Genomic DNA, 26,725 nt, shown 5'->3' on the forward strand with positions numbered 1-26,725 from the left:
GGACAATAACAGGAGGAAATGTGATTTATTTTGCAAAAGATCGCGGGATCGAATCCCGGCCGCGGCGGCCGCATTTCGATGGAGGCGAAATGCAAAAACGCCCGTGTGGCTTGCTTGTTTTGTAGTGCACGTTAAAGAACCCCAGGTGGTCAAAATGAATCCGGAGCCCTCAGTGCCTCATAATCAGAACTGGTTATGGCACGTAAAACCCTAGAAAAAAAAGAAGTACTAAAGCACAGTCTATAGGCATATATATATATATATATATATATATATATATATATATATATAATAAGGTTTCTTACAATTTCTGAATAGCAATAGCCTGGTTTTTTTACTTTGCATCAGAACGCAAATTGTTTGTCGCAACAGTTATCTGATTACTCATGCAAAAAATATAATTCAATGAAACCGGTTGAAAGACGGAAGACCGCACATTTCGCATACCCAAACACAGACGAGGTGGAGTGGTCCATGCTGGAGCTGTGGTCTGGAAAAAACGGAAGTAATAAGTTTATGCCTACACACAACTCAATTGCAGAAACAAATTTCAGCACTCTTTCCGTAAAACAGTGGTCTCAATTTATGTACGTCAACTCTTATATTTTGTTGTGGGCTTTACGCTAAAATATAGCACAAAAATTTTACAATCCAAATTCTTATTTTAACTGCTAGTGTATTGAAGTAAAATGTTTGCTAATGCCGCTTTCTCAACAGCTGTGTGAAAGCACTCATCAGTTCCTTACAGCTAAATTAGGTTGATCCCTGAATTTCTTATTGGCATGTCAATAAGGCACTAACTGATTAGTTTGTTCAATATGTTTGTATACTCCGTGTCTTCCAAGTCATGCAGAATGTCCATAACGGGAAGACGATCTTCCAAAGTGGCAAGCCACTGGTCAACGGTCTATAAGCATTTCCTAGTCTAGAATAATTTGTTTTGCGCAGGGGGAGCAATACTTTGCGGTAACACCGGAGCGCGTGGCTCGCTAAGCGCCGACGTAAGTACCTTCGTACGCATTGCGCGTCAGCGCGACTTCACACGAAGGTAAATTCACTCGTTCTTAACAGGAATTTGAACTTCCGCTTAGTTCTAAGTTCACAGTCGCGAACATCGCACATCACAGATGAATTTTCGACAAAGGAGAACAGACAAGCAGACGTTTTTCTTTATTTTGTCGACACACAGCATTTCGCTGCGCAACGTTAAATGCGCCTGGCTCCGCACCAGACAACGCGAATAAAACAGCGCTGGCAGCGCTTTTTGTACTATCGCAAGGCTCCTTGAATTGGTTTCCGTACCTTGTGAAGCTCTAGGCCACTTGGAATGTCCAACCAAGAACAGGCAACTACAATGCTCTCTAACTTAGCTCCCTCGTTTGTGCAGCAAGCATTCAAGCATCTTCAGCAAAGATAAATTATCAGTTTTTATTGCATAAAGCGAACAGCTGTCGCCGAGATATAACGAAACGCAATTTCCGTCAGCGGGTAAGCTAGCACTCACTTGTATCAGGAGCTGTTGTTGGTAGGTAGCTTCACGCTTGGCCGCACGACGCGCTTTACGACGCGGCCTGCTGAAGCGTTGACATGTCTAGGCTAAGCGAGGCACATGTGGTTGCTAGGCGACGCGAAGTGACGTCATGGCCAGACAGAGCAGGTACGCGTCATAGCAGCTCGGCGCGGCGGTACGGAGCGGCGGCGAAGCAAGGCGCAGCTTTGCCAAGTGGTTGCTAGGCAACGCGCGGTGACATCAACGCCAGGTGCAGTTTCTGCTCTACGCTATATGGGCCAGCCTCCGGTTTAAACCGCTCCGATGTTAAAAGTGTGCTCGCCTTTCATTCTCTCGGAATCGGAAAAAGGGGCCCTGTTGTCCCTTCCCGTGTTGGCCGACGACATGGCCGCGCGGAACGTCTTGTGGCCTTTCTTCTGATTTTCATACATCACTGGAGTATACTGGCCGATACAGAAACAAAATGTTGCAGCGCACAGTAGAAGGCGGACGCGTGCACGTGTGCCAAGTTGCGGAGAGCGGAAGGAGCAGACGAGCGGAATGGCAACCGAAACGATAAGAGCGAAAGCACCACCCGTTGGTGCAATAAGTGGAGCCACTAAATAATTATATAGCATGCCAAAAAAGAAAATAGCCACAAAAACATATTTCATGTTTACACATAATTGCATCACTTGACCTTAATGCTATGTAATTTGAAAAGTTAGAGCTGCATAGTAAAAAGTTACTGAATTTTTCTTTGGCTACCAATGTCATGGCGACGCTTTATTGCCAATACCGAAACTAGCCCCACTGTCCACCCCCTGCTATAAGCCCGTTCGCTGGTACTTCCATTTGGCGCCAAGTTTTTGTTAAATTTTATCACAATATTCAGCACAAGGCATCACAACCTCCCTTACCACGACATGCAAAACAAATGGTATTTCCACCTCAACAAAAGTCATCGTTATTGAGATATTTTTTTTTCAAACGAAGCTTGTATTGGTTCACAAGTTTCGGTGCCGTTGTAGTCCCGCAAAAACTCACATGTGGCGCATACGCGCATTGGATATGCGCGTATGAGCCAGTGATATGCGGGTATAAGCCAGGAACAAGAAAGAAAGGAAAGAAGGAAGGAAGGAATAAAGAGCAGGTGCGGGGAAAGCTGCGCCGGCGCCAGATCACGTGACGCGCGCGACCAATCAGGATTGTTTGGTGTGTCGCGGAAATGGAAAGGAAAGAAAGAGGGTTGATGCGCGCTCCGCTGGGTTTCCCTCGCCTCAGATCAGTTTTGGCGCCCGGATGAGAATACACGCGTGGTGTGTTTCGCCCAGGAGCAGGCTACGTTTGAGCAGCGGCACAGCGAACTGGCTCGGGAAAGCGCTCACCGTCGACGTGCTGCTTCTAGCGTGAGGGCTTCCGAAGCCCTGGCAAAACATCAGCGGCGTCTTTCCCTCCAGGAACCCGAAAACGGTGGGGCACGCCTCGGAAACGCTAGCGCCAACTTCCCCGGTGCGACAGCCTGGTTTCAATGCGAGTTCCTCAACCGGAACTTCGGAACCAGCTGCAGTGCGTGTGATCGGTTGTGGTTCGAGCACAACGTGGTACTCGTCAGCGCAATTCGTTCCGAGAAACACCGAAGAAACACACAAGCTTCGCTTAGCACCATTCCCTCGACAGGGGAGGGCTGCCGATTTTTTAATGAGAATATTTTCATATACGTTGTGTGGTTATATGCGTCATTTAATCTTGTCATATTGTGGTTTCATTTTCTCAATATTACATTATGCAGCTGAACCCCCATCCAATCAATTTAAATTTGCTGGGTTCTAAGTCATTTCCCTTTACTGAATATTGGGGAATCAGCACTGCAATATTTGAGGAGTATGTACACTAAAATAATTGAGGAACAAGTAGGCAAGCAAACAAGATGGCAGCCTGTAGTGAGAGAACATGTTTCTTTCGTAATTAATGACCTTAGAGGTGAAGTAAACGGGGCAAAATGCTGTGTATTTTTTGTCCCAACGAGAGCTTTGCTTTTTTACTTCTACGTTTATCATGTGCCATTGGTAGCAATATTTATGTGAGCAGTGGCGTCGTTCATGATACCTCCCAGCATCATGAACGCAAATGACAGATAGAAGCAGGAATGAATGATTGGACTGAGTCTGCATTGGTACCTCTGCAGTATTTGCCTATACATTACAGATATACCAAAATATAGTTACAGTACAGAAATAATTATTCGTTTCCCGACCCATCACTTCTTAAAAATTGATTTTCGGAGATACCATCAGCAACATTGTTACGGCACAAAATAAAAGTGAAGCTGGCTGTCATGTAGGGCCCCGCAACAATAACTGCAGCTGCTTGTAAAGGTGAGACCTTCAAACTGCTACAATTGCAGCGTCACTATGACATTCTGCTGGGAATATCCTCTTCCAGAGTGACGCTGCGTTCAGTCACCAACTTCCGATAGCTGCACGATTTTTCCTTGATTCCCTGAAAAAATAATCTTCAGCTCATATCCGAAGGTTCCCAGCGATATTGCACCGATCAGTGCATATAGCTGTTGTCGGCATCGCACTATCAAATGCCGGAAGAATTTAGTTCTGAATATGCAAGTTACTCGGACAAAAAAAAACGACGGCCTCTATTTAGGAAAATGTTGAAGGCCTAGTGCAAGTTACGGATACTCACCTCTGAATGCTGTGGGTCTGGTGAGGCCAGCGTTCAATGGCATGACGTTGGTACACCCGAAACACTGAGAAAATGTATCCTTCATGCCCGCCTTTCATGGAACACATTTCAGATTTGCGCTGACTTGCAAATCCGCACAAATCCTATGTGAATATTTACCTCCGCCGCACGGTGCACACAACTGCGTACTTACGGAAGACCAGTCAGTCTCAATCGACTCATTTTATAGCAAAAAAAAAAAAAACGAAGATAAACTCCCCTCGAACGTCTGTCTACCTTATTAGCCACTTGTTCTCAAGTTCATCCCACATATCTCCAGCAGAAGAAAATGTTATCGAAATTCCGTTCTGAAAAATACCGTTCTTATCGGTGGCTTTTAACACGCAGCGCCAGAGTGGTCGGCGGGCTGCGGGTTCCTATAGTTCCTAATGGTACCGCAGTGGACTCCAGTTTTTCAAAAGAATTATTAATTTTTCAGGGTGTAATATTGCATACTAAGTGTTTGCGTATAGTTTTGAAGCGGCAGCCTTCGAGCTTAAATTAGCTTCTGTAAGGGAGTGGAAAAGTGGGCACTGGCCGACAAATTTTGATAATTAGCGAAGAGCTTATTTCGGGAACACGGCAAAATAGAAAGAGAATAGTTTCAAGTTATCGCGTCCCTGTACTTCACTTAATTGCGCATCATTCGTCCATTTGCGGCAATAACGAACTTGGGACAGCGTTGAGCCATCATAGCTAGGAAGGGCCGATTGATTCCACTTAATTTCGTCGTGGCGAGCTGGCCAGTTAAACGGCACGAGTGGTTGAATACATCGCGAATAAACCTAGGATGGCTCCTGCACACCTGCGGTCAGGATTTGGAACGCTATCAACTGCTGCGTCGGCAGTGGGTAGAAGTTGCCTTCACTAACTCCTTCAACTATCGCATTGGAATGGCGGACTCGCCCATCTGCGCGAAGTGCAAGTGTGGAGAGTCCATCTATCATCTTCTGTGCCACTGTTCTCGCTTCGACAAACAACGCCAGACTCTCCAGTGTGCCTTAAATAGACTGGACGATAGGCCATTGAACGAAGCAGAGGTCTCGATATTCTGGCCTCACAGCTCATCAGCCCAGAAAGTCATTCGAGCTCTTCTACACTAGCCGAAGCTGACAAACTTGAGTGCACGACTTTAGATATGCTGCACTGTTCTTAGTGCATGTGAAAGTGGGATCAGGACTCGCGTCTTCTCTTTTCTTTTCTTTCACTCCTCCATCTCCCTCCCCATGTGTATTGTAGCATACTGGACAAAGTCTGGTATAACTTCCCTGCTTTTCCTTCCTCCCTTCTCTCTCTCTCTGTAATGCTGTATTCTAGGTTAAATAGGAGATTTTGACTGAGCTGTGTGCTAACGTGCTGAAGCTACACTTTGTTTTAAATGAACTAGCTATACCAGTTTCTCCGCTGTGCTGCAAATACATGCAACGTTACGTATCAGGCGTTGCGTATCTCAACGGCTTCATTTACGCTCACGTCGCACGGAAAATATTCCCTAACAAATGAAGAAATGTGGCAAAATACTCAGCGTCAAGAAGAATATTTAGTAACAAAGAAAATAAACAGTAGAAAATGCAGTTTTTATTCAAATTTTAATGCACAAGCTCTACGCCAGTGCCCAGTATTTTCGAGAGGAGACGCAGCAGAAGTGGGTAAAGTTGTTTATGGTATGTTAATGTGTTTTCCTCATGCGCGTCACATTTATTGTTTCAAGGCGACGCGACACGATAACGCCTGTGTCGGCAAAGGCAGTGCAGGCCTAACAATGCTACCGTTCGAGGACGCCGCTGGTATGTACTTTTCGGATGGAGGTAGATTGTGAACAGAGAAAGTGAGGGGACGAATCACCGTACATAGCGAATGAGTCCACTGACGAGTAATATAACCAGAAGATGCTCGTGGCAGGGGTTGCTATGCTAGCGCTTTGGTTGGCAATCATGAAGTTTGGCATGGGCTCACAGAGGTGTGTTTTGTTCTCGATAGTGCGTTTCATTAGCTAGTTTCATTTTACGATTCCAAATAACTAAATATGACAGTACAGAGAAGCAAGCACGACTCTGACAAAAATAAAACGTATGTTTACAGGATGTTGTTCGGAGGGTTTATTAACGACACACAGGGTGGTCGATTATCTGCAAGGAATTTTCAGAGCGGATGTTCCTGCGCACCTCTTGTTTCACAAGTACTGTCTGTCACAAGTACAAGGGGCACGACACCGCTGCCAAAATTGTGCACTTAACGGTTCTGCTTACACAGGTTACGCTCCTTCTCGGTTCTGGATCCTGGCCTTCTGAATGGCATCCCTGCACTCCGCTGTACGGGCTGACGCTGCCGGTTTCGACAAGTTTCAATTCGCCTCGCGCTACCGATTCCAGCCAGCCAGTCTAGCAACGAGGATCGTCGACGGCTACCATCCAAGATAGCGGCGAGATAACGGCTGCATCAAACTACCGCAGTTGGCCACGACACCACTGCCAAAATGGTGCGCTTACCGGTTCAGCTTACACAGGTTAGTTATTTTAATGGTGCCTTACGCCTCAAGTCCGCTGACCATTGTTTAATTGCGGTGTCGTGCCCACCCTATATTTTTGACGCTACTAAGAGAGTACTGTTGATTCCGTCTCTGCTGCATCGCAGTTTGTTTGACCTGTTGCTTTGCATTGCCGGGGATGTTGAAATGAATCCAGGTCCCGGTACTGGTGATCTGTCGCGTTCACTTGCTTCCGTTATGGAGACAGTGTGCAGGATAGAAGAAGGACAGGGCGCTATACTGCGTGAACTTCAGGGCGTAAAAGAAAAACAAGAAGCCACTGAGTGGGAAATCAAGCGCTTGAGTGAAAGGGTTAGGACACTGGAGGCGACTTGCGCTCCGCTCGCATCTACTGAAATGGCGTCCACTGCCTCTAATGTTTGTGACATCACCAATCAGTTAAAAACATAACGTCACGGTGCGAAGATAACGAAAACAGAATGCGACGTTCCAATATCCTTTTCTTTGGTATTGAAGATGACGAGAAGGAAGACTGGACGGCATCTGAATTGAAAGTTCAAAATTTCTGTTCCCAAAAGCTTGACCTTGCGCTGACTAGTCCGCAATTCGATAGGGTACATAGATATGGTCGTTTTGGTCCAAATAAGTGTCAGCCTATTATAGCAAAGACGACTTCCTTCAAAGACAAGCAAAGCATTCTGGGCTCTGCCCGAAAACTAAAGGGCTCTATACTTTCAATAAAAGAAGACTTTTCGCTTTCGACAAGACAGGCCACAAAAAAAGTTACTAGAATTCGCCAGGGCAGAAGCTAAACCTTTTAAGTTATCGGTCGATAAGCTCCAAATCGATAAAGCGACATTAGTTTTTGACTCATCAAATAACTCTGCTGTTTTATCTACACGATACCTAGGCCGAAGGGGGAACACGCGCGTTTGCCAACAACCTTCCAAACCTGCCATCGTTCTTTCACTATCACTATCATTCACTAACATAAGTATTCTGCCTAAGTGTGATCAGGTCCTTCATTTCTTGATGACAGCCAATCAGACGTCCTAACGTTGACAGAGACTTGGTTGCACCCCAATATCAGAAACAATGAAATACTGTTTCATAGAGCTTACACCATTTATCGACGTGATCGTACACAGAAAAGGGGCGGAGGGGTACTGCTAGCCAATAAATAAGTCCCATCTATAAGCATTGACACAAATTCTAATCTAGAAATAATATGGGCTACTTAATCGCCCACGCGCAAGCAAGGAAGCGGAAAGCCAGCGCCGGAGGGAGCAGGCGGGGGCACTTCTCTGCCAACAACCGCGCTCGTCGCTCGTCCGCACAGTCTCTTATCTCTCCCACGCGGAAGCAAGGAAGCGGGAAGCCAGCGCCGGAGGGAGCGGGGGGGGGGGGGGGGGGGGGGCGCACTTCTACGCTGCCAACAACCGCGCTCGTCGTTCGGTCGACCGCACCGTCTCTTATCTGCACACGGCTCCGACCTTTATGTGCCGTGCATTCGCCGCTCAGTTTCCGTTGAAGCGATAGACCGCACGTACCTTCGCCCGCTGCGCGGCGTATGCGCTCGCTGCCAGCGTTTTGACAGTCGTTGGCTGCAGTCATTCAGTGTGATCTATTCATGTTCGTTTGTGCGCGCTCACACCACGCTTGTTCATTCAGTTAGTAATAGTCAGGCCACATTTTCCAACGCACGCTACACATGCAATGCTGCCCAGATCGGCAGTGCAGCACTACAGGTGTGTACCTTCGCACGCGCTGCCCACGGTAAGCGCTTCTCAGCAACACCACCGTTTCACACGCGCCTTCTAGTGGTCATCGAGTCTCTCTTCATGTCGGTCTACTTACGCCGCAGCACACCTGCTTACTTAATCAGCTCATCTTTACTACAATTCATATTGCTACCAAGGCCGCTCACCTTACTTCGTATGACATTGCTGTGTTGCTATCGCATTCATTGCTTCGCCCTTAGGGCGAAACTGTGACATTTTTTTGTCGCTTGTGTTGTTGAAGTAGCTTCTCACCGTCCTGCTCTAGCGCGCGCGTATTTGCTCATGTGTAATAATAACACATTTTACATTTACCGACGCGACGGCAACATGCTAATGCGACGTGCAGGCCACTTGTAACCAAGATTTGAGAGATGCGCCGGCCTTTATTCTTCAGCAGCTTGGTCAGTACTTTGATTCAAGTGGCGAAGGCATGTGTGAGTGTCAAACACGCCATGGCAGGACTTTCTTCAGGATAAACTCGACCGTCGTTTGGAGTGGCTCGACTTGGAGGAGGCGGTCAACATACGCATGCACCTACGTGCTTGCCCTCAAGAGCGGACATGCAAGCAGCTCACCATGATGAACAAACAACGTGCAAACTTTGGCACACGTACTGCGAGTGTACTGCAGGGCAAGTGTTGTTTTATCTCGAGATATGTGTCGTATATGGCATGGTAGTGGGCACTAAGTAGACTCAACACAGTACGGGGGGTTAAGCAGAATGGAAGTGGACGCAACACGTTGTTTTGTCAGGCGCGTAAAGCTTCATTTGCCTGCAAAAAGTAAGACTCGCGGGTTTTGTATAATGCGACACCGCGAGTGTCGCTTTGGCCTCGCACGATGCATTCTGATCGGCTGTGTGGCGAGATTCTTCTTTTTGTTTGGCCCCACGTAACCGTACAGCTATTTCCACCTGCATGCGGTAACACGTTCTTAAGCCAATGGTAATATCCGTGCGGTATACATACCCGTACATTAAAACATCGCCGTGACTTCTGAGTCAGTCGTAGGCCGAGAAGTGCAATAATCACAGCGCTAGTGTGATGCTGTTCGCAGGCTTAATTTTTGCCTCACATAGCAAAAATCGCGTGACAACTGACTGATAACATAAGATTTTTTCTTTGGAATTTGACCGTGCGCTCCACTCCAGTCACCATTCCCCGCCGGTTTGTGCAATCGACAGTACAGCAAGTGCCCGGCATGAGATTCGTCGCAAACGCTGCATCTATCGCTCGAGCGTTAGTTCACGGAGTCGTTTTCATCGACAAAAGTGCTTGCAGTCTTTCCCACTAACTGCTAAGTGTTTCCTTTAACGAATATCCTCGCCCAGAACACGAGAAAAATTATTGTTCAGCCCCTCAAGCTCAGGAAATGGCCGCGGATCATGCAAGGGTTCACGCACTCACTTCGCATACCTGCCCTGCGATAATGTCGGCGCGGCGTGGAATGCAGCTGGGGTGAGGGTACGCGCATGCGCATAGCTGAATTGGAAACAGGTCCATTGAGCACTGTGATGGTTTTAGTGACCACAGTCTCCTTCAACTCACTATCCTCAAACCAGTACCAAGCATGGGATCTATAGCTAATAAATTTATTCGTAACTACAATAAAGCCGACTATAACAGCATGAACCAGGAATTGGCAGCGTTTTTCCATCAGTATTTTATACCATCTTTAACGTTGCAGTCTGTGGATGAAAACTGGCTGGCTTTCAAGAATAAGATGTTAGATTTACTTGACAAGTATGTGCCTCTTATTCCCATTTCACATGACAACAAAAATCCTTGGTTCAACTCGTCACTGCGCAGATTACGAAACAAAAAGAAACGGTTTTATGCAGCTGCCAAGCGTTCACCCAGCCAGTCTTCCTAGGACAAAGACAAGGCATGCCTGAACGAATATTCTTCAACTAAATGTGCAGCTAAATACAAGTACAACTCGTGTAACCTTCCCTCCCTTTTACACTCAAACCTAAGAAAGTTTTGGAAAACCATGTCGCCTGACAGTACACCGCAGCAAATTTGTCTCCTCAACGATAAGAACATTCCTTTAACGGACGAGCAGTGCTCATCTGAGTTCAACAATTTTTTTTTCATCAGTATGCATGAAGGAGGATTGTCTCAACGTGCTCTTGGCTCCGTAACTAGATCATCCATATATCGAACCCATAACGGTCTCTGCTGAAGGCATTGCATGTCTTATAAATAACCTCAATCTATCTTCTTCAGCCGGTATAGATAATCTGAACGCTAAAATATTAAAAAAATACCCTACCCCTATCTAGTGAAATTTTGTGCTACATATTTAGGCAATCCTTGTCGACCGGTCAATCACCTAAATCTGGAAGATGGCTAAGGTGATTCCAGTATTCGAAGCAGGAAGCAAAAAAGTACCAGATAACTACCGCCCTTCATGTGCATTTATTTATTTATACTTAATAATAGCCCCTCCCCTCCGTAATGCTTACAATGAAGCATCACGGAGGGGAGGGGCTAAAGATACAGATGACTATACAAAAAGGAGAGAGGAAAACAAGAATACTAATCAGATGACAATTCATGGTACAATGTAAAAATAACGCAAGAAGGAGCGGCACAATAAGCATATTACGGTAACAAAAGGTTATTTATAGAAATAAAAACCGATAACTTCGGTAATACAGATGAAATATAAATGCGTGGTATATAGGTCAAAGTTACAGTGAGACAATAAGCACATTATGATAGAAAATAAAGCATAATACAAAGCATACTGTTTGTAGACTAGGCGGATAAGAAAATAGAAATAACTTATACACAATATTGATCAGGAGAAAACAGAACTTATTCGCTATACATTCACATCAAGTCATACTAGATAACGTTAGTAAGTGCTTTCCGGAAATCATCGGTGTTAGTTATATAGACTAGTGGATCCGGTAGGTGATTCCATTCCTGGCATGATTTTGGAAGAAATGAATTACCCCAGGGAGACGTTTTGTGGGATGGGATGTTCACCTTATGACGATGGTCCAAGCGTGCAGAATTAAACAGGCTGTTTCTATAAAGCATGACTTGAGTGTGGGAATTAAATGGTATATTTTATGGAACAGACAAAGGCGAGTGATTTTTCTGCGTTTAAACAGGAGAGATATGTTTAGGGCAAGTTTTATGCTAGTTACGCTTGCTGTGCGCTGGTAATTGTTAAGAATAAAACGAACCGACCGATTCTGCACAGCTTCTAAGCTGTTAATTAATGTTAATTGATGAGGGTCCCATATAGATGATGCATACTCTAGGTTGGGCCGAATGTAGGTGACATACAACTGTTTTTTCAGGGGAGAAGGTGTGAGTGCAAAATATCGTTTTAAATAGCCCAGCATGCGGTTAGCTTTTGATGTAATGTGTTGGATATGTCGTTTCAATGAGAGATTATTTGTAATGTGCACTCCGAGGTATTTATAACACGATACTGCTTTGAGTGGGATGCTGTTAAGATGGTAGTTAGAAAAAATACTTTGCTACGTGAGATTCTCATGAATTTACATTCATGAATGCTCATGAATTTTGAGGTGTTAAGATTCATGTGCCAGCCGGAGCACCAGGTTGTAGCGTTATCAAGGTCTGATTGTAATGTAACCACATCAGAATCATTAGTTATTTTTTCGGTAAATTACGCAATCGTCGACAAATAAACAAACAGAATTAGTGATTTGATTAGGCAGGTCGTTAATATAAATGAGGAAGAGTAAATGCACCAATACAGAGCCTTGAGGTACACCCGATTCTACTGGTACCTCTGGTGAGTCATTGTCATTGATGGTAACAATTTCATGTAAGTTGCTGGAACATATAATCGCATCGCACTTCTACAGCCACCTGGAGTCTAATGATTTCCTTTTCATTAATCAACATGACTTTAGAAAAAATCTTTCCTGTGATACGCAATTGCTTGAGTTTACAACCGACTTGCACTTTAACATGGACAATAACTTACAAACTGACAGCATTTTCCTTGATTTTTAAAGCTTTTGACCGTGTTGCTCAATGCAGGCTGTTTTCAAAATTAAATTCCCTTGGACTGGACTCTGCTAGTTTATCTTGGACCTTAAATTTTTTATCATTTCGTCAACAATTTACTGTTATTAATAACCGTGCTTCTTCTCTGGCTGATGTCACTTCAGGAGTCCCTCAGGGAAGCATCCTGGGCCCCCTACTTTTCCTAATTTACAGAAATGATCTGCCCAATAACATTTCTTCAAGTATAAGACTATTGGCTGATGATTGTATCGTTTACAGAAAAATAAGTTCTCCGGAAGATCACGTTATTCTGCAAAATGACATTAACCTAATAAGTACGTGGTGTAGTAAATGGCAAATTGTTCTAAACTCGGGCAAATGCAGATTAGTTACGTTCAGTCGCAAAAAATCCAACTCAGATTTTTCCTACTATAATAACAACTCTGCCATAAATCGTGTTCAGTCATACAAGTATCTAGGAATACACCTGACACAAAACCGTTCATGGCCCCCTCACATTAGTGCTATCTGCGCTAAAGCGTAAAAAAAACTTGGCTACACTCGAGGCAACCTGCGTAAAACGCCACCTGACATTCGCAAGTTGGCGTACCTAACGTTCATTCGCCCACAGTTGGAATTCGCGTCATAGATCTGGGGCGGTATTCTGTAAGAGTCTACCTAGTGGACTGTCCATTTCGGCGACCGTTGATTCGCTGCTACTGGACGTGCAGGAAGGAGACTGGCTGGCACCTTCCTGCACGTCAAGCAGCAGCGAATCAACGGTCGCCGAAATGGACAGTCCACTAGGTAGACTCTTACAGAATACCGCCCTTGGTGCCCCACCAAGATTACTTATTCTCTAACTTAGAACGCGTACAAACCGGGCTGCCCGGGTCATATCTGGAAATTATGACCGCAAGTCTAGCATAACAAAAATTAAACTTGAGAATTCACTGCACCCTCTTCAAATTCGTCGTTCTGCTTCCCTTTTATTATGGTTGCTTCATGGATACATTAACCACACCAGGCCACCTGTCTTACCCTTGGAAACTCCAATGCGCCTGTCTCGACGGCTCCATAATCACGTTAGCATCAAGCGCATCTTTGATAAAACGCAAGCGTTTAAGTTCATCAGCGTTTCCGCGTGCCATTTCACTTTAGAATGATCTTCCTGGCGATATCGCCTCCATTACAGATAGCCGAGCATTCCATAGCCGTCTGCATGAACATTTCATGCCTGTGTTGTAACTGTTAAATACTTGTCGAATACCATATTTACTTGTTTCGGACATGTTCTCGCCTGTTTTTCTTTTTCCTTGTCGAAATTAATTTTATGTTAAGCATTGTGTAAGTTGTTTTAATCGATCTGTATTCTCAATTGAGAAGGAGCAATGTGATTCTAATAAGCACTTTTATTACACACTTTAACTCATGTTCCTATTTTTATTTTTGATACGTGTTATGACGCCTTGTAATTCCACGGTCACTTTGCTATTTACCGCACATATCTACATAATTTTTTCTGTAATTGTCACCATATATGTTAAGTTATTATTAACCATGTAACGCCCCCCTTACACTATGCTCCGATGAGGAGCCTGTAAGGTACTGTGAATAAATAAGATTAGCGTATTGAGGCATTTTGTTACTCATGGCATACTAGCTGAAAAGATTGGGTAATGGACAAAAATAAAAAGACATACGGATATTCTGTTGGAAAGCTAAAATACACCAGCCACATTCTACGCAATCGAACGCTCTCCCTAATATCGGTAGTAAGAGCCACACATCGAAATGAAGACAGCGCTAAACATGGGAAGCTTAATCGCGCTAGTTGCCTAAATTAGGAAAATAGTAAATCTAAATAAAAAAATTCATGTGAGAGTTTTCGATGTATCTAGCTTCAACACGCAAACCATGCCATGTACCAACCTGAACAGAGCGCCAATATTTTGTGTTATGCTATGCACAGGTTTCCCCGGTGTTCACGTGTTGAACAAACGTACAGTTTCGGTGCATTTGCCCTTAGAAACCGTGGTCTTTCGTATCGGTCACCCTGCTCTTTAACAGGAGCACATATAACGCTACCTTTACTAGCCATCACTATCTTATACATGTCACCAAAATAAATGACATATGCGGAGTACGAAAGATCTCATCATTTGAAGTAAAATAACATCAAAATGTAAGGTTTCCCTCCACTTTATTAGAGCACCTTTTTTGAAGCGAAATATATCACTCCGCAAGTCTTCGCATGCAAGTGTACGCTCGTCGCACAGCGTTATGACGGTATCAATACTCCTGCTGTCCTTACTTTGTAATTTTGGTTTATCATTGGCTATCAGAGGTACGTGTGATTTCGTTTTAATAACTACTTCCATTGATCCCTGGGTTTATAAAACAGGGAATTTGACCTTTTTTCATGATTCAGCCTTCGTTGCATTAGCTGCACTGCAGCAAAGAAATGGCCATTTAAAATTTGTGATCATCAGCTTTCAACAATCTAATCTGTTCGGCTAGTTGTTAGGTGGTATTTCTAAGTGGCACCTAATAGTAAAATAAAGCACATTATAAGTGAGACTGTCATTTCAGTTATATTGTTTCGTCTTTTTCCTGCTGCTTAAATACGAAAACACAGATATAAATAAACATTCGATATTTGTGCGTTGTATGTCTTATCATGTGTTTCTATCACTGTTCTTTCACTTTGCTATGAATCAGCTTAATCTAGAAGCAAAGAAACATACATTAACTGTGGGGACGTTCATTCCTATAAAGTATGACATTTCTTACAGCCAAGCATGCATTGTGAGTGTACAACCATTACAACTCTCCATATTCATGGTTAATTCTAGAGAGTTACGTCAGCCTTGAAAACCTTTGACTAACACCATCCCAAAATTTTTCATGGTGAATTATATTCTTACGCTACGCACGCAATCTCTTTCAACGCAACAGCCAGTTAATTCAAGTACCGAAAACAGTAGCCTTCCTTAAGTGAATGCACAACTGAATTACAGGCCAATAGAGCCATTTACCTTGCTAATGCGCATTGCTACCATATTTGTTTAGCGTTTGTGTCGGTTTTTCTACAGCGGTTATTTCAAACCCTCAAGGTTCCATTATCTGTTATGCAAATGGAACAACATTGCTGATTTCAAGCAAGGCAAAAAATATGCGGATCCCACGAACTGTGGAAATTTGACGATATTTAGAAAGATTGACGATATTGACGATATTTAACGATATTGTTGAATATGCGTACAATAGGCATTTCCAAATTCTGACTGGCAGATTACCACTGTCGTTGAAAAGAAAAGTGTACAATCATTACATTCTACCGGTGCTAACATATGGGGAAGAAACTTGGAGGTTAACAAAGCAGCTCGAGAAGAAGTTAAAGATCGTACAAAGAGCGATGTAACGAAATATGTTAGGCCTAACGTTAAGAGACAGGAAGAGAGCGGTGTGGATCAGAACAAACGGGGATGCCAGATATTCTAGTTGACATTAGGCGGAAAATGTGGAGCTGGGCAGCTCATGTAAGGCGTAGGATGGATAACCGGTGGACCATTAGGTTTTGAGAATGGATACCAAGAGAAGGGAAGCGCAGTCGAGGACGGCAGAAAACTAGGTGGAGTGATGAAGTTAGGAAATTCGCAGGCGCAAGTTGGAATCAGCTAGCGCAAGACAGGGGTAATTGGAGATCGGAGGGAAAGCTCTTCGTCCTGCAGTGGACATAAAATAGGCTGATGATGATGATGCGTAGAAAAGCGCTTACTTCTCATCAAATCTGTGTGATATGCATACATATCCTACATTTCTAGTACAATTATCATACAAAATTATCAATAGGGTTGTCCTGCACCAGCTTTACCAACAGACAATAGCCACATCCAACCTGCGCATTTTAACCACTGTGAACAGCGCAATACTAAGCAAAGTCTTTCAAAGTCTTCCGTTCTGTGACGCCTACAGGGAAACCACAAACATTGTTATCGTTTGCAATCCTTGGGCTTCAGTTGAAACCGCCGTCTCTATTGTTTGTGTACAACACTGTAATTTGCTATATATATGTATATATATATATATATATATATATATATATATATATATATATATATATATATACAGGGTGTTTCAGCGAACACTTTCAACAATTCTTAAACCATTTTAGCTCATGAACTGGTCTACTCCAAAAGGCGGATATTACTTGCACGAGAAATTGCAATACATGATCTAATAAATAACAAAAATTCACTAATTAAGCTTTTCACTAATTACCTGATGGCCCATATTGCAATTTACAAATTGTAGCCGTGGAGTTCGCAAGACGGATCCACTTGGAATGAAATCTCGGGATGACACCAGTTTTTAAATATAAATTCCAGAACTTTGAGGAGAAATGAATTGGCGTTCCAGTTAGTTGCTTAACAAAACTTCGCTTTATACATTGAAGCACAAAATTAACAGGAACGCCAATGCATTTCTCCGCAAAGTTCGGGAATTATTATCTCGAAACTGGTGTCATCCTGGGAATTCATTCCAAGTGAATTGCGCCTTGCGAACTCCGCGGCTACAATTTGTAAATTGCAATACGGACCATCAGGTAATTAGTTAAAAATTATTTGTGAATTTTTGTTAATTATTGATTATGCAGTGCAATTTTTGTGCAAGTAATGTACGCCTCTTCGAGTAGACCACCATCATTAACTAGAATTGGGCTATCGCCCAGGCAAGCTTAAATAAATTTTGCAAGTGTTCGCTGAAACACCCTGTATATATATATATATATATATATATATATATATATATGTGTGTGTGTGTTGTGTCGTGTGTGTGGTGTGTGTGTGTGGGTGTGCCCTGTGTGTGTGTGTGGGTGTTTGTAACGCTACTGAAAGTTAGCACAACAAGCGAGTTGCCTGCCTGATGCCCCGCAAGTATTCGGCAGAACATACCAGTTGCGCGATCACTTCAGAGCTGGCAGCACCTCATTTTTGACACCACACACCTAAGCGCTGTAAATGTCAGATATTTTAGTGTGTAAAAGAACGTGAGTATAGCCAAATATTTGACGGCCAACGCGTCGTCTTCATTTTGGTTATGAAGATTTTTTAAGGGGTCTCGAAATGTCAGTCACAGCCCTCCGTTGTTGTCCTTAATAAGAAACCTGCAATGAATCAAAACCACTTTAGGAGCACCACGTTTGGTGACTTTATTGTACAAAACGTGCTTGAACTTGATAAGCAAAATGTCTCATACTGGTGTTAGTGTTTCAGCTATCCCTGTTTACTCAAAAATTTGTTTCCATTTCTTTGAAACAGACTATGGTATTGTCTATCCAACCTGTTTAGCGCACGAGGATCGGCGAAGATAAGGTTTTGAGAATAAACGAGCATATGACTCTCAATCTGAAAAAGAGCGAAGTATTCTCTGACGATTTCATGTCATATCTGAAGAAAATGGTGAACGAATACATCTCCCTGTAAGTGCATATACTCTTTCCTAGTCCTAGCAAATGTTTGTAAAGTTCAGGCTCTGCTCTTCACAGTTTCTGCATCACAACCTTTATTCTTTGCAGATGCGGAAAGACATTTACGAGAAAGATTTGTATCATGACGCGGAACTGATGGCTTCACTTATGGTTCGAACAGATGACGGTGTCAGCGTGGTAAGGACCGCTTACTGCTGATAAAGTGTTAAAGTGTAGGTAAAAACGAAAACAATATATACTCTTTCGATCGGCTCATTTTGCCTATATATTTCATCTTTTATACGACACTGTTAGTAACTAAATAGGGCGCTTTTATGTATGTATGTCCTCTATCTAACGGGGGATGAGAAGTCGAATATCATGATGGATTTGATAGAATGATGGAGTCACTTTTTTCGTGAAAACAAGCTGAAAATGTCGGTATAGCCGTATATTTGACGGGACAATGCATCGTCACACTTTGCTTTATGGAGATTTTTCATAAACCTATTGACTAACTCCATTGCAGTGACACGCTGAATACTAGTCACTAATAATGAACTCTGTTTATGATATGGAATATAGAACTTCAAGATGTTAAAATATTTATATGAAACATTTTATTCATACCCATTTAAAATTTGTTTGGCTTGTTTCGAGCCTTCCGAAATAACGCAATATATTTTATCTGTGATCCTACTTTCTAAAAAAAACTTGTCTGTACTGCCGGATGAAACGCTGACATTTTTTGAATACAAATGTAATAATAAACACGAAATTTTCAACAATACATATTTAGGGTGGCGGAAGTACGAAAGAAGCTTGGCAACGACCTACAGAAAAACTGATGCGGAAGGTTCAGCGGTTGAAAGAATGTTCCTTCTTTCACAGAAACATGGTTCTAAAGAAAACAGAATTAAAATTTTTCGGTACAGGGAAGATAGCCCAGAAATCTCCTCAAAGTAATACCCACCTTTTTTTTTGTTTTGTGATTACCTCTAAAAAATCTTTCAATTTTCTTTGATTATCTTTTGCTCTTACTTTCGGTAGAAAGCCGAAAGTCTGCCTTGTAATTTCTTTCGCTTACCGTCCTGCTTAGTACCGTCTCATAAAACACTCATGTTTTCAGCACCAAGGCCTAAAATACACTCTTTTTTGCAATGTTTCCATACTTGCCAGAACGAATAGTGCCCTATATAGCACTTCTTACAATGAATGCTCTGTAAGTGACGTTATTCGTAGACTCGTTCGCTGTAAACTGCCGTGCAGGCGCGTATAGACCTTTTTCACGAAGGCTTGCCGCCAGGGCGCGCCAGCGTGCCGCAAACCGGATGTGCTCCCAAGAAACTTCCGGCGTCCTTGTCTGTTGCGTGTTTTTCTTGCGGCGGTTCACGTTTGCTGCTGCTCGCGAAATGTTTTCGCCACAATTATCATCCGCTCTTGGACAAACACATCGAGGGCCTTGCTGTGTTGTCCCTGGATGCAGCCTGCGGTCTGGCACCAACCTCCTTTCGCAAGTGCGAACATTCAGGTTTCCCAGAGAAAGCGACAGACGGGACGCCTGGATCGCAGCAGTGCGAAGGGATAAATGGGTGCCTACAAAGAGCTCTCAGATTTGTTCTGCTCATTTCATCCAAGGTGAGTATTTTGTTTTTCACTTACCGCGCATTTTGAAAGCAACTATGCAATCTCGCTTTCTTGTACGCTTTGCGAGGATCGTTCACGAGAACGTCGGTGCTGCGAATGCCGCGCGCAAGGCTGGGCACGTTTACGTGAGCTTCGTACACCGGCTTATCGCGAGCGATATCTACTAAGATTTCAAGCGATGCGAGATTATTGCTTGTCAACTAATAATGCAGTGCTGAGTATTGAAAATGCCCATTGCCATTTTGTAGCGCAGCTTGCCGCAGCGAAAAGCTGATCCGTGCGCTTTGATCGTATTTTATATCGCGCAGTGACAAGCACTGCGCGCGTACAAGCTTGCGCGACGGGGGTGCCTAATGTAGAAGGACCATTTTGTAGTAAATTAAATGGAGCTAGAAGGAGTCTTGGCTGATTATTTTACGTTTCGAATGTCTTAGTTGGTCATTTGCATTTTGCACTGGTGTCACACGGCCACTGTCGCTCGAGTCCGATCCGGATCAAAATTCTTGACTGCGATCGACACCTTTCCGCAAATTGCGCAATGAAACCAATCTGAACTTTGAAATTTGATCGTCATCGAAAGTGCGCCGCGTGACACCCGTGTTACATGCTTGAAAAATCGAGTCAGCTGCGAAGGTTGCAGTCACGTAAAATGTGCTCGGCGCTCTGTACCTTCCGTTTTTCACTTCTTCCCGTCTTCTTTGCGGCGTTCAATACAAGCAAGCATGGTCAGTTACAAAACAAATTCTGGCAGAGTAGCTCTGTTGACTTTATCTTTTCCTAGCTAAACTTTCATTATTGTGCTTGACCCTGAATGTTTTCTAATAGCTGACAATTTTATTTTCCAGGCCGGCCGTCGTCAGACCCTACCCATCCGGACTATGTCCCTACAATATTTCCGTACCGTGATCAAGGCAACACGAACCAGAAACTTCAGCGGTACCAGCGTGGCCAAAGGAGGCGCAGTGTGCAAGCTAGCGGACCTGCAGTGGGGAGCAAAAGTGCACAGGTGCAAATATGTGTACCTACTGCAAGTGACCTTGCAACATCGTCAGTAACTGACAATAATGTTGGCCTCGAGGATTACACTAAAGATTCTTGTGAAGCTGAAACAGAGACAACACTTACTATGGTTGATATATCTGCTCTTACTTTAGAGAATGCAGCACTAAAAGATAAGGTTGCTTGTTTAGAAGAACAGCTGGCATCAGCAAAGAAAAAAAATGCGGAGCTCGAGATGAAAAATCAGCCAGTTCCGATTCGGAAGATAACTAGGGACATTGTTATGAAGTCTCAGAAAGCTGTTAAGTTCCACACAGGTGTCGTGTCTGCAGAAATGTTTGCTGCATTGCTTCAAATGGTTCTGTCTGTCTGGAGCCCAACAACTCGAACAACCCTGGATCCAGAGCAGCAGCTCATTTTAGTGCTTATGAGACTGCGTCTGGGACTTCTGACGGAAGATCTAGCATTTCGGTTTGGCATTTCTGTAACTTCCGTAAGCCGCATTTTTCATTCATGGCTAGATGTCTTAGCTGAGAACTTCAAGAAGCTCTTGATTTGGCCATCTCGTAGAACACTGCAATCTAGGTGCCCTGAAGCATTCAAAGATGCTGCATTCGAGAATGTCAGGGGCATAATTGATTGCACAGAAATATTTATCGAAAGACCCACTTCAATGACAGCAAGGAGCCAGACATATTCCAACTACAAACATCACAACACAGTCAAGCTTCTTGTGGTGATTGCCCCATCAGGATCAATCACGTTCGTTTCTAAAGCATGGGGCGGGAGGGTCTCTGACAAAGAGCTGACGCAACGCAGCGGACTGCTTGAATTGGTAGAAGGGGACGTGTTCCTTGTAGACAGAGGATTCAGATGTGAGGAAATGTTTGGTGCTCGAGGTGCAAGCCTGCTGATGCCTTCATTGACGAAGAAGCGAGCACAACTTCCTGGGGCTGAGGTCACCACATCAAGAAAAATTTCCAGTGTCCGCATACATGTCGAGCGATCAATTCAGAGGCTGAAATCATTTAGGCTGTTTCACATGATCCTCCCTGTGAACTTTATAAAAGATCTGGGGATGTAGGCTATCCCACCATTGACAAGTTGGCAATTGTGTGTAGTGGCCTGGTGAATCTCCAAACACCTATCATCAACACGAACCATGAAGACCTCGCTGTATGTAACTGAAAGATAAGCTGTGTCTTGATTGTCAAATAAAAAGTGAAGCAGTCAGTGGTGTTCAAAGCATATAAATTCAATATTTATTGCTTTTACTACTGGGTTACATATTGCATGCAATTTTGTACGGCGTCGCTGCAGTAGAAAAATGGTCATAACATTTTCATTATTGCATCACCAAGTGCAATGCCTGGAGAGTGTTGTAGGGATTCCAATGGTTTACTTTAATGGAAAAAAGACCACTGCTCTCTTTTAGCTTTCTTTTTACTATTCTTGACTTGGTGCGCTTACATCAGCTGGCCCTAGTTCCACTTGACATTTATTACACATCCACGATTTTGGTGTACGTTTAAGCTTAACACATTTCAAATGAAAGTTTGCTGTACACAGTGAACATTGAACAGTGCGGCCAGACTTGTTACCATGACAGTAACATGTTTCCTTGGCACACTCTATTTGCTTCAGAATTTGTTTAGTCTGCAGTTCAGGAAAGATATGGGTAAAAAAAAAAGCTTGCTGCTTTAAGTTCTGCATTTGACCAAAATGATTCGTTAAAGCTGATAAGCTCAATTGTAAGGGACAGCCCTGTAAACACTAAAAGTAGGCTCGGCGAAGCTTCGTGGCGGCCATTTGGGCTTGTACTTGTGTATAATATGCGTGATCATGCTTTAACTGCAAATTATTATTTAAATATTGCAGATGCTTTGAAGCGTTATTGAGTGGAGTACCTTTTAGAGATGCAGGGCACTTAATCTCTACCACAGATTTCCCACAACATTCACAGGAGGCAATTCCATCGGGAGAGGCAGCAAGAAAGGGAAGTCTTTCATTCACAAATAGACCACATTCAGTTAACTGAAACCCTTTGTGCTTTTTTGACTCCTGTGAGATGAATGCCTCTTTAGCCTTCGGCTCCATTGACACACCCCAACAGATGTTTGAGACCCTGGGTGCCTTTACATAGCCCATGATTTCAGCCACAATGCCATTGACCCCACTTCGACAAACTAGCACACGATGTAAAACTGAGGCCGTTATTCTACCTTTGCGTTCGTGGGTCCATCTAAGTGTCCGTGATTGCCCACGGGTCGACTGCTCAATTTCTTCACAGCATTCGTTACTGAGCTGAACATTTTTTGCAGTATTCAAGTCAATATTGCTGTAAATGTCATCTATTGCTGATCGCGATGAGTAGTGCTGGTGGTTGGTCTTCCTTTCTTCTGCAGCAGTCTCAGGAGAAGAATCCGTACTTTCACTGTCTGTTATGCAACTCAACACAAGTGTGCTGGGGGCAAATGTCTGCGAAAGAGACCAATAACAAACATTCACTGATGTAGCCAGACCACAGTGTGTCATATGTGTATCATAGAAAACGCATAGCCACTACATCCAATAACACTGCATGATTGTATGAAAGTAATAAATGATTTCATCAGATAAGGTGTTGGAAATGGAGTGAGTATGCAGCATGTGATCTTTCGATTAGGTTTTGGTGTACCAAAGTATGCTGATGCTGAATATGTAGTTTATGACAGCTTGAATAGTGTGTGAACTTTCACTAGAAGTAATGTAAGTCGCGTAGTTTACCTTGACGTGCTGCAAGAAGCTGTGTATTTTATCAGAGCTCCATGTTGGAATAGACCCTTGTTGCCTTGGGGCAGGTTCAGGAACTTGTTGTCCAGGCTTTGCCTTGAAAAAATTTATCTCGCTGACTGGTGCCACCTGAAAATGCAGATTTGTTGCAATTTTATGAAGGAGAAATATTGTTATGGAGGGGTATGAACATTGATTAGTGCGGTGCTCTACAAAGTGGTGAAGACGACGAGTGTGTGTGAAATGCTTGTGCGTGTGGCCCTTCAGCCATCTTGTCTGTCTACTGAAATACGCTTGTAAATATTCATCCCATCTTACTATCGTATTCTTCACAATTTTATCCACCATTCATATCAAGAAGCTACAAAGGAAACCAATAGGGGAAACCAAACATCCATAAATTTATTAAAAGCTCACCATAGATTTCCTGGATACCTCAGACCACCTGCACGCTGTCTCAGTTGGAGACGGGTCATTCAGCCCATATTTTATGGCTGCTTCTATGTTGAATAATAGGGCAGCCACGTGTGTGCAGCATTCTCCAAGTCTGAAACAAGGGTACGCACAGTTTAGGTGTTAGCGACAACTCTCTGGTAAACCACTGCATTAACCGCAGTGTGACTTGCACGATAAATGTGCACGGTACTGAACATCCAGCCCACTATACATAAAGTATGCATTACCATAGCTTGTCTCGCGTTAACTGGCATTACGTTTATCCCGCCTTGGTAGCTTAGCAGGTAAGGCGTCGCGGCGCTAAGCTTGAGGACGCGGGTTCGATTCACGGCCACGGCGGCCACCTTTTCATGGGGGGGCGAAATGCAAAAAACACCCGTGTGCTTAAGTTTAGGTGCACGTTGAAGAACCCCAGGTGGTCCAAATTATTCCGGAGTCCACCCACTACGGCGTGCCTCATAATCATATCGTGGTTTTGGCACGTAAAACTCCAGAAATTATTTAAAGTTGGGTAATTCCTGCGACAAAAAAATGGGTTAGCCCATTTTTAGCAAACTACGACAAATAATAATTGATGGAGTTTCACGTGCCAGAACGTCTGCTTTGCACAGCTGGCTCCGTTACCGCTCATCATTCCAGCGTGGAATTTCACTTTTCTGTCGCCGTAATGGGGAGGCCGCGTTTACGGGCGTATGAGCCATTGCTTAAGGGAAATATGAGCCATTCATTGTCTTACGTGACGGACAGATTTAATTTTCAAGCCATTTAATTTCGAAGAATCGCAAGCGGTAATGGCGCGCGAATGCTGCTAATCACGCCGCCGAGTAAACTCGAGACATCAAACACAAGCGACAACCGTCAGTGACGTCGTTCTCTCCGTCGCAGCCGAACGTGTGTGTAAACTCGTAATTGTGAAATACTTTACTATAACCGGGGCCGCACGTTTTCGCTTCGCTGGTTAACCATCTTCACGGAATGGAAATATTCCGCAGCTGGCTCGTTGGCGCCCCTCGGTTTGCGCTCGTGCTCGGCACGCGCTCGTAGCACAAACGAGTCAGCACACGCTTCGCTTGCACCCCTCTTGCGCAGTAGTGGAAGGGGGGTCAATTTTTTTTCACTTTGCCCCCATCGAAATGCAGCCGCCGGGTCCAGAATTGAACCCGCGTGTTCGTTCTTAGCAGTGCAGCGCCTTAATCTCTAAGCTACCACGCTGGGTCTAAGACAAATCGGCACGTAAGGTCGTGGTAATGTAAATCGTGCTCTTGGAGTAGGCAGTAAACTGTACTTACCCTGCTATGCACGTGCAGTGAGCGCTTACAACAGTGCCGTCGTCTTTGACGACGCACCACGGTCGGTATGTCTTCGAAAGCAGCTGGCTGGCCTCCACAGATGCTGTTAAGATGACGACGCCGACTCCGCGCTTGCCTGCCTTGAACGACATTACACGCTTAACTTTCCCACTCAGGAATGCATTGTAAGCGTCACTCAGTTTGTGGTTCTTAAACTGTTCTTTTGTGTAGAAGCAAACGCCCTCCACTAAATACATGAAAATATCCGCTGCTGTGACAGGCGGAAAGTTTCTCGGGCTTGCCGAAAAAGAAAATTGCACGACATCGTCGTCCAACGGGTCCGGCAGCTGCTGGCCTTCGAAGGACAGCTTGTCTTGGTAGCGCTGCTGTGCACTGTTGTCCAGTCCTCTAAAATATTCGCTCGACATGTCGTCAGCCGCACTGCTGAGAGGTGCAAGCGATTAAGAAAATATCGGCCATGCGGCGCGCTCGCAGGGGAGGCTTTTGAGACGAGAGCCAAGCATCCGGAAGTTGCTCGACCGGAAGCGTCCGAGGAGCACCAATAGGACGCGCGCGCGGCTTGTTTGCAAACATGAAAAAGGTCTATAGGAAGAGGAGACTCTTGGAATAGGGCCGCTTCTATGACGCGTTCTCACGGCCGCTCGACAGACCAGCTGGCCGCCAAGGCCATTCTCCAAACAGATCCGTCGATGGCTGGCCCATTCCAGGAACAACAGACGCGTCAGTTCAAGTCAGGTGCGAAGCCATCTGTCTCCGAGTGTCCCCTCCTTTATGTGGGGGAGTGAGCAGTGTGTGCCTGAGGGCACTTCTCCGAATGTGGTCGGAAAAGGTTGGCGCCGAGGGGATTATGCGCACCCTCGCCCTCAAGACGGACCTTCGGTGACTCTCGACGCTCCGATTGGATAATGGTGGGACCGCAGCTTGGACAAAGGGGCTTTTAAGGGCACTTTTGGGGGCCATCGGGGGTGCTCTCCCATCTGCCCTGTGATGTAGGCAGTGCTTCAATCTAGTATGCTTCGATCCAGTCATGTTAGACTGAGGAGATGTATCGTTCTCGTACTTCTCTTGTAAATAATGTAAATAAACCCAGTACTCTTCGTTCTCGATGAGAACCTGTTCCTCCCTTCAACAACGTCTTCAGCGTCAGCGTGGATGAGGCGGACGACGGCATGGGCCAGCTACCACTTTGGATATGCCCAACTCCAACTCTTACAACTGCTGCCGAGGCCACGACATCCCAACTCCAACAGTGTGCACGGACGGGCTGCTGGTGGCAATGTAGGGGCATACCTCGTGCTCCACCGCAGAGCCAGCTGGTGGCTGCCTTGTCAGTTCAGGAAATTCATGCAGGATGCGAGCTAAACATTCGGCGCTGGCCGGCCCGGGAAACGTTGGACTCAACAGAGAGTGTTTTGAGGGGTTTCCATGCCGAGTCGCTTGCGACACGGGATCGTGGAGGTGTCTATTGCGCACATCGATGAGAAGACCAAAGTGCCGAAGAACGTCAGTGTCAAGGATAGGGAATTTCACGTCTGCCACAATGAAAATCCATCTGAATGTTTTCTTCAAACCT

At 44.3% G+C, this 26,725-nt stretch overlaps 2 protein-coding genes across 2 annotated transcripts in view; one reads left to right on the forward strand and one right to left on the reverse strand.

The window, feature by feature from the left end:
- Positions 1-6,551, forward strand: part of LOC125944297 (uncharacterized) — a 14,122-nt gene extending 7,571 nt beyond the window's left edge. The window contains exon 4 of the mRNA XM_049664653.1: positions 6,482-6,551. Coding sequence (XP_049520610.1) covers positions 6,482-6,551 — 70 coding nt within the window. The remainder of the gene's footprint in view (positions 1-6,481) is intronic.
- Positions 6,552-21,121: 14,570 nt separating this feature from the next.
- Positions 21,122-25,697, reverse strand: LOC119445594 (uncharacterized). The gene is made up of 5 exons (XM_049664654.1): positions 25,132-25,697; positions 23,804-23,933; positions 23,381-23,515; positions 22,720-23,092; positions 21,122-21,222 (listed from the first exon to the last, which is right to left on the reverse strand). The coding sequence occupies exons 1-5, from the start codon at positions 25,557-25,559 to the stop codon at positions 21,122-21,124; spliced, it is 1,167 nt and encodes a 388-aa protein (XP_049520611.1). The 5' UTR covers positions 25,560-25,697.
- Between the last annotated feature and the right edge of the window lie 1,028 nt (positions 25,698-26,725).

This window comes from Dermacentor silvarum, chromosome 3 (genome assembly GCF_013339745.2).
Source record: "Dermacentor silvarum isolate Dsil-2018 chromosome 3, BIME_Dsil_1.4, whole genome shotgun sequence".
Taxonomy (NCBI): Eukaryota; Metazoa; Arthropoda; class Arachnida; order Ixodida; family Ixodidae; genus Dermacentor; species Dermacentor silvarum.

Excerpts from the sequence above, each read along its gene's own strand:
- LOC119445594 (XM_049664654.1), bottom strand. The coding sequence starts at position 25,559 with ATGTCGAGCGAATATTTTAGAGGACTGGACAACAGTGCACAGCAGCGC. Across the intron at positions 23,516-23,803 it reads AGGTATCCAGGAAATCTATG|GTGGCACCAGTCAGCGAGAT; the intron begins GTGAGCTTTTAA and ends CTGCATTTTCAG. Across the intron at positions 23,093-23,380 it reads GCTTCTTGCAGCACGTCAAG|ACATTTGCCCCCAGCACACT; the intron begins GTAAACTACGCG and ends TCTCTTTCGCAG.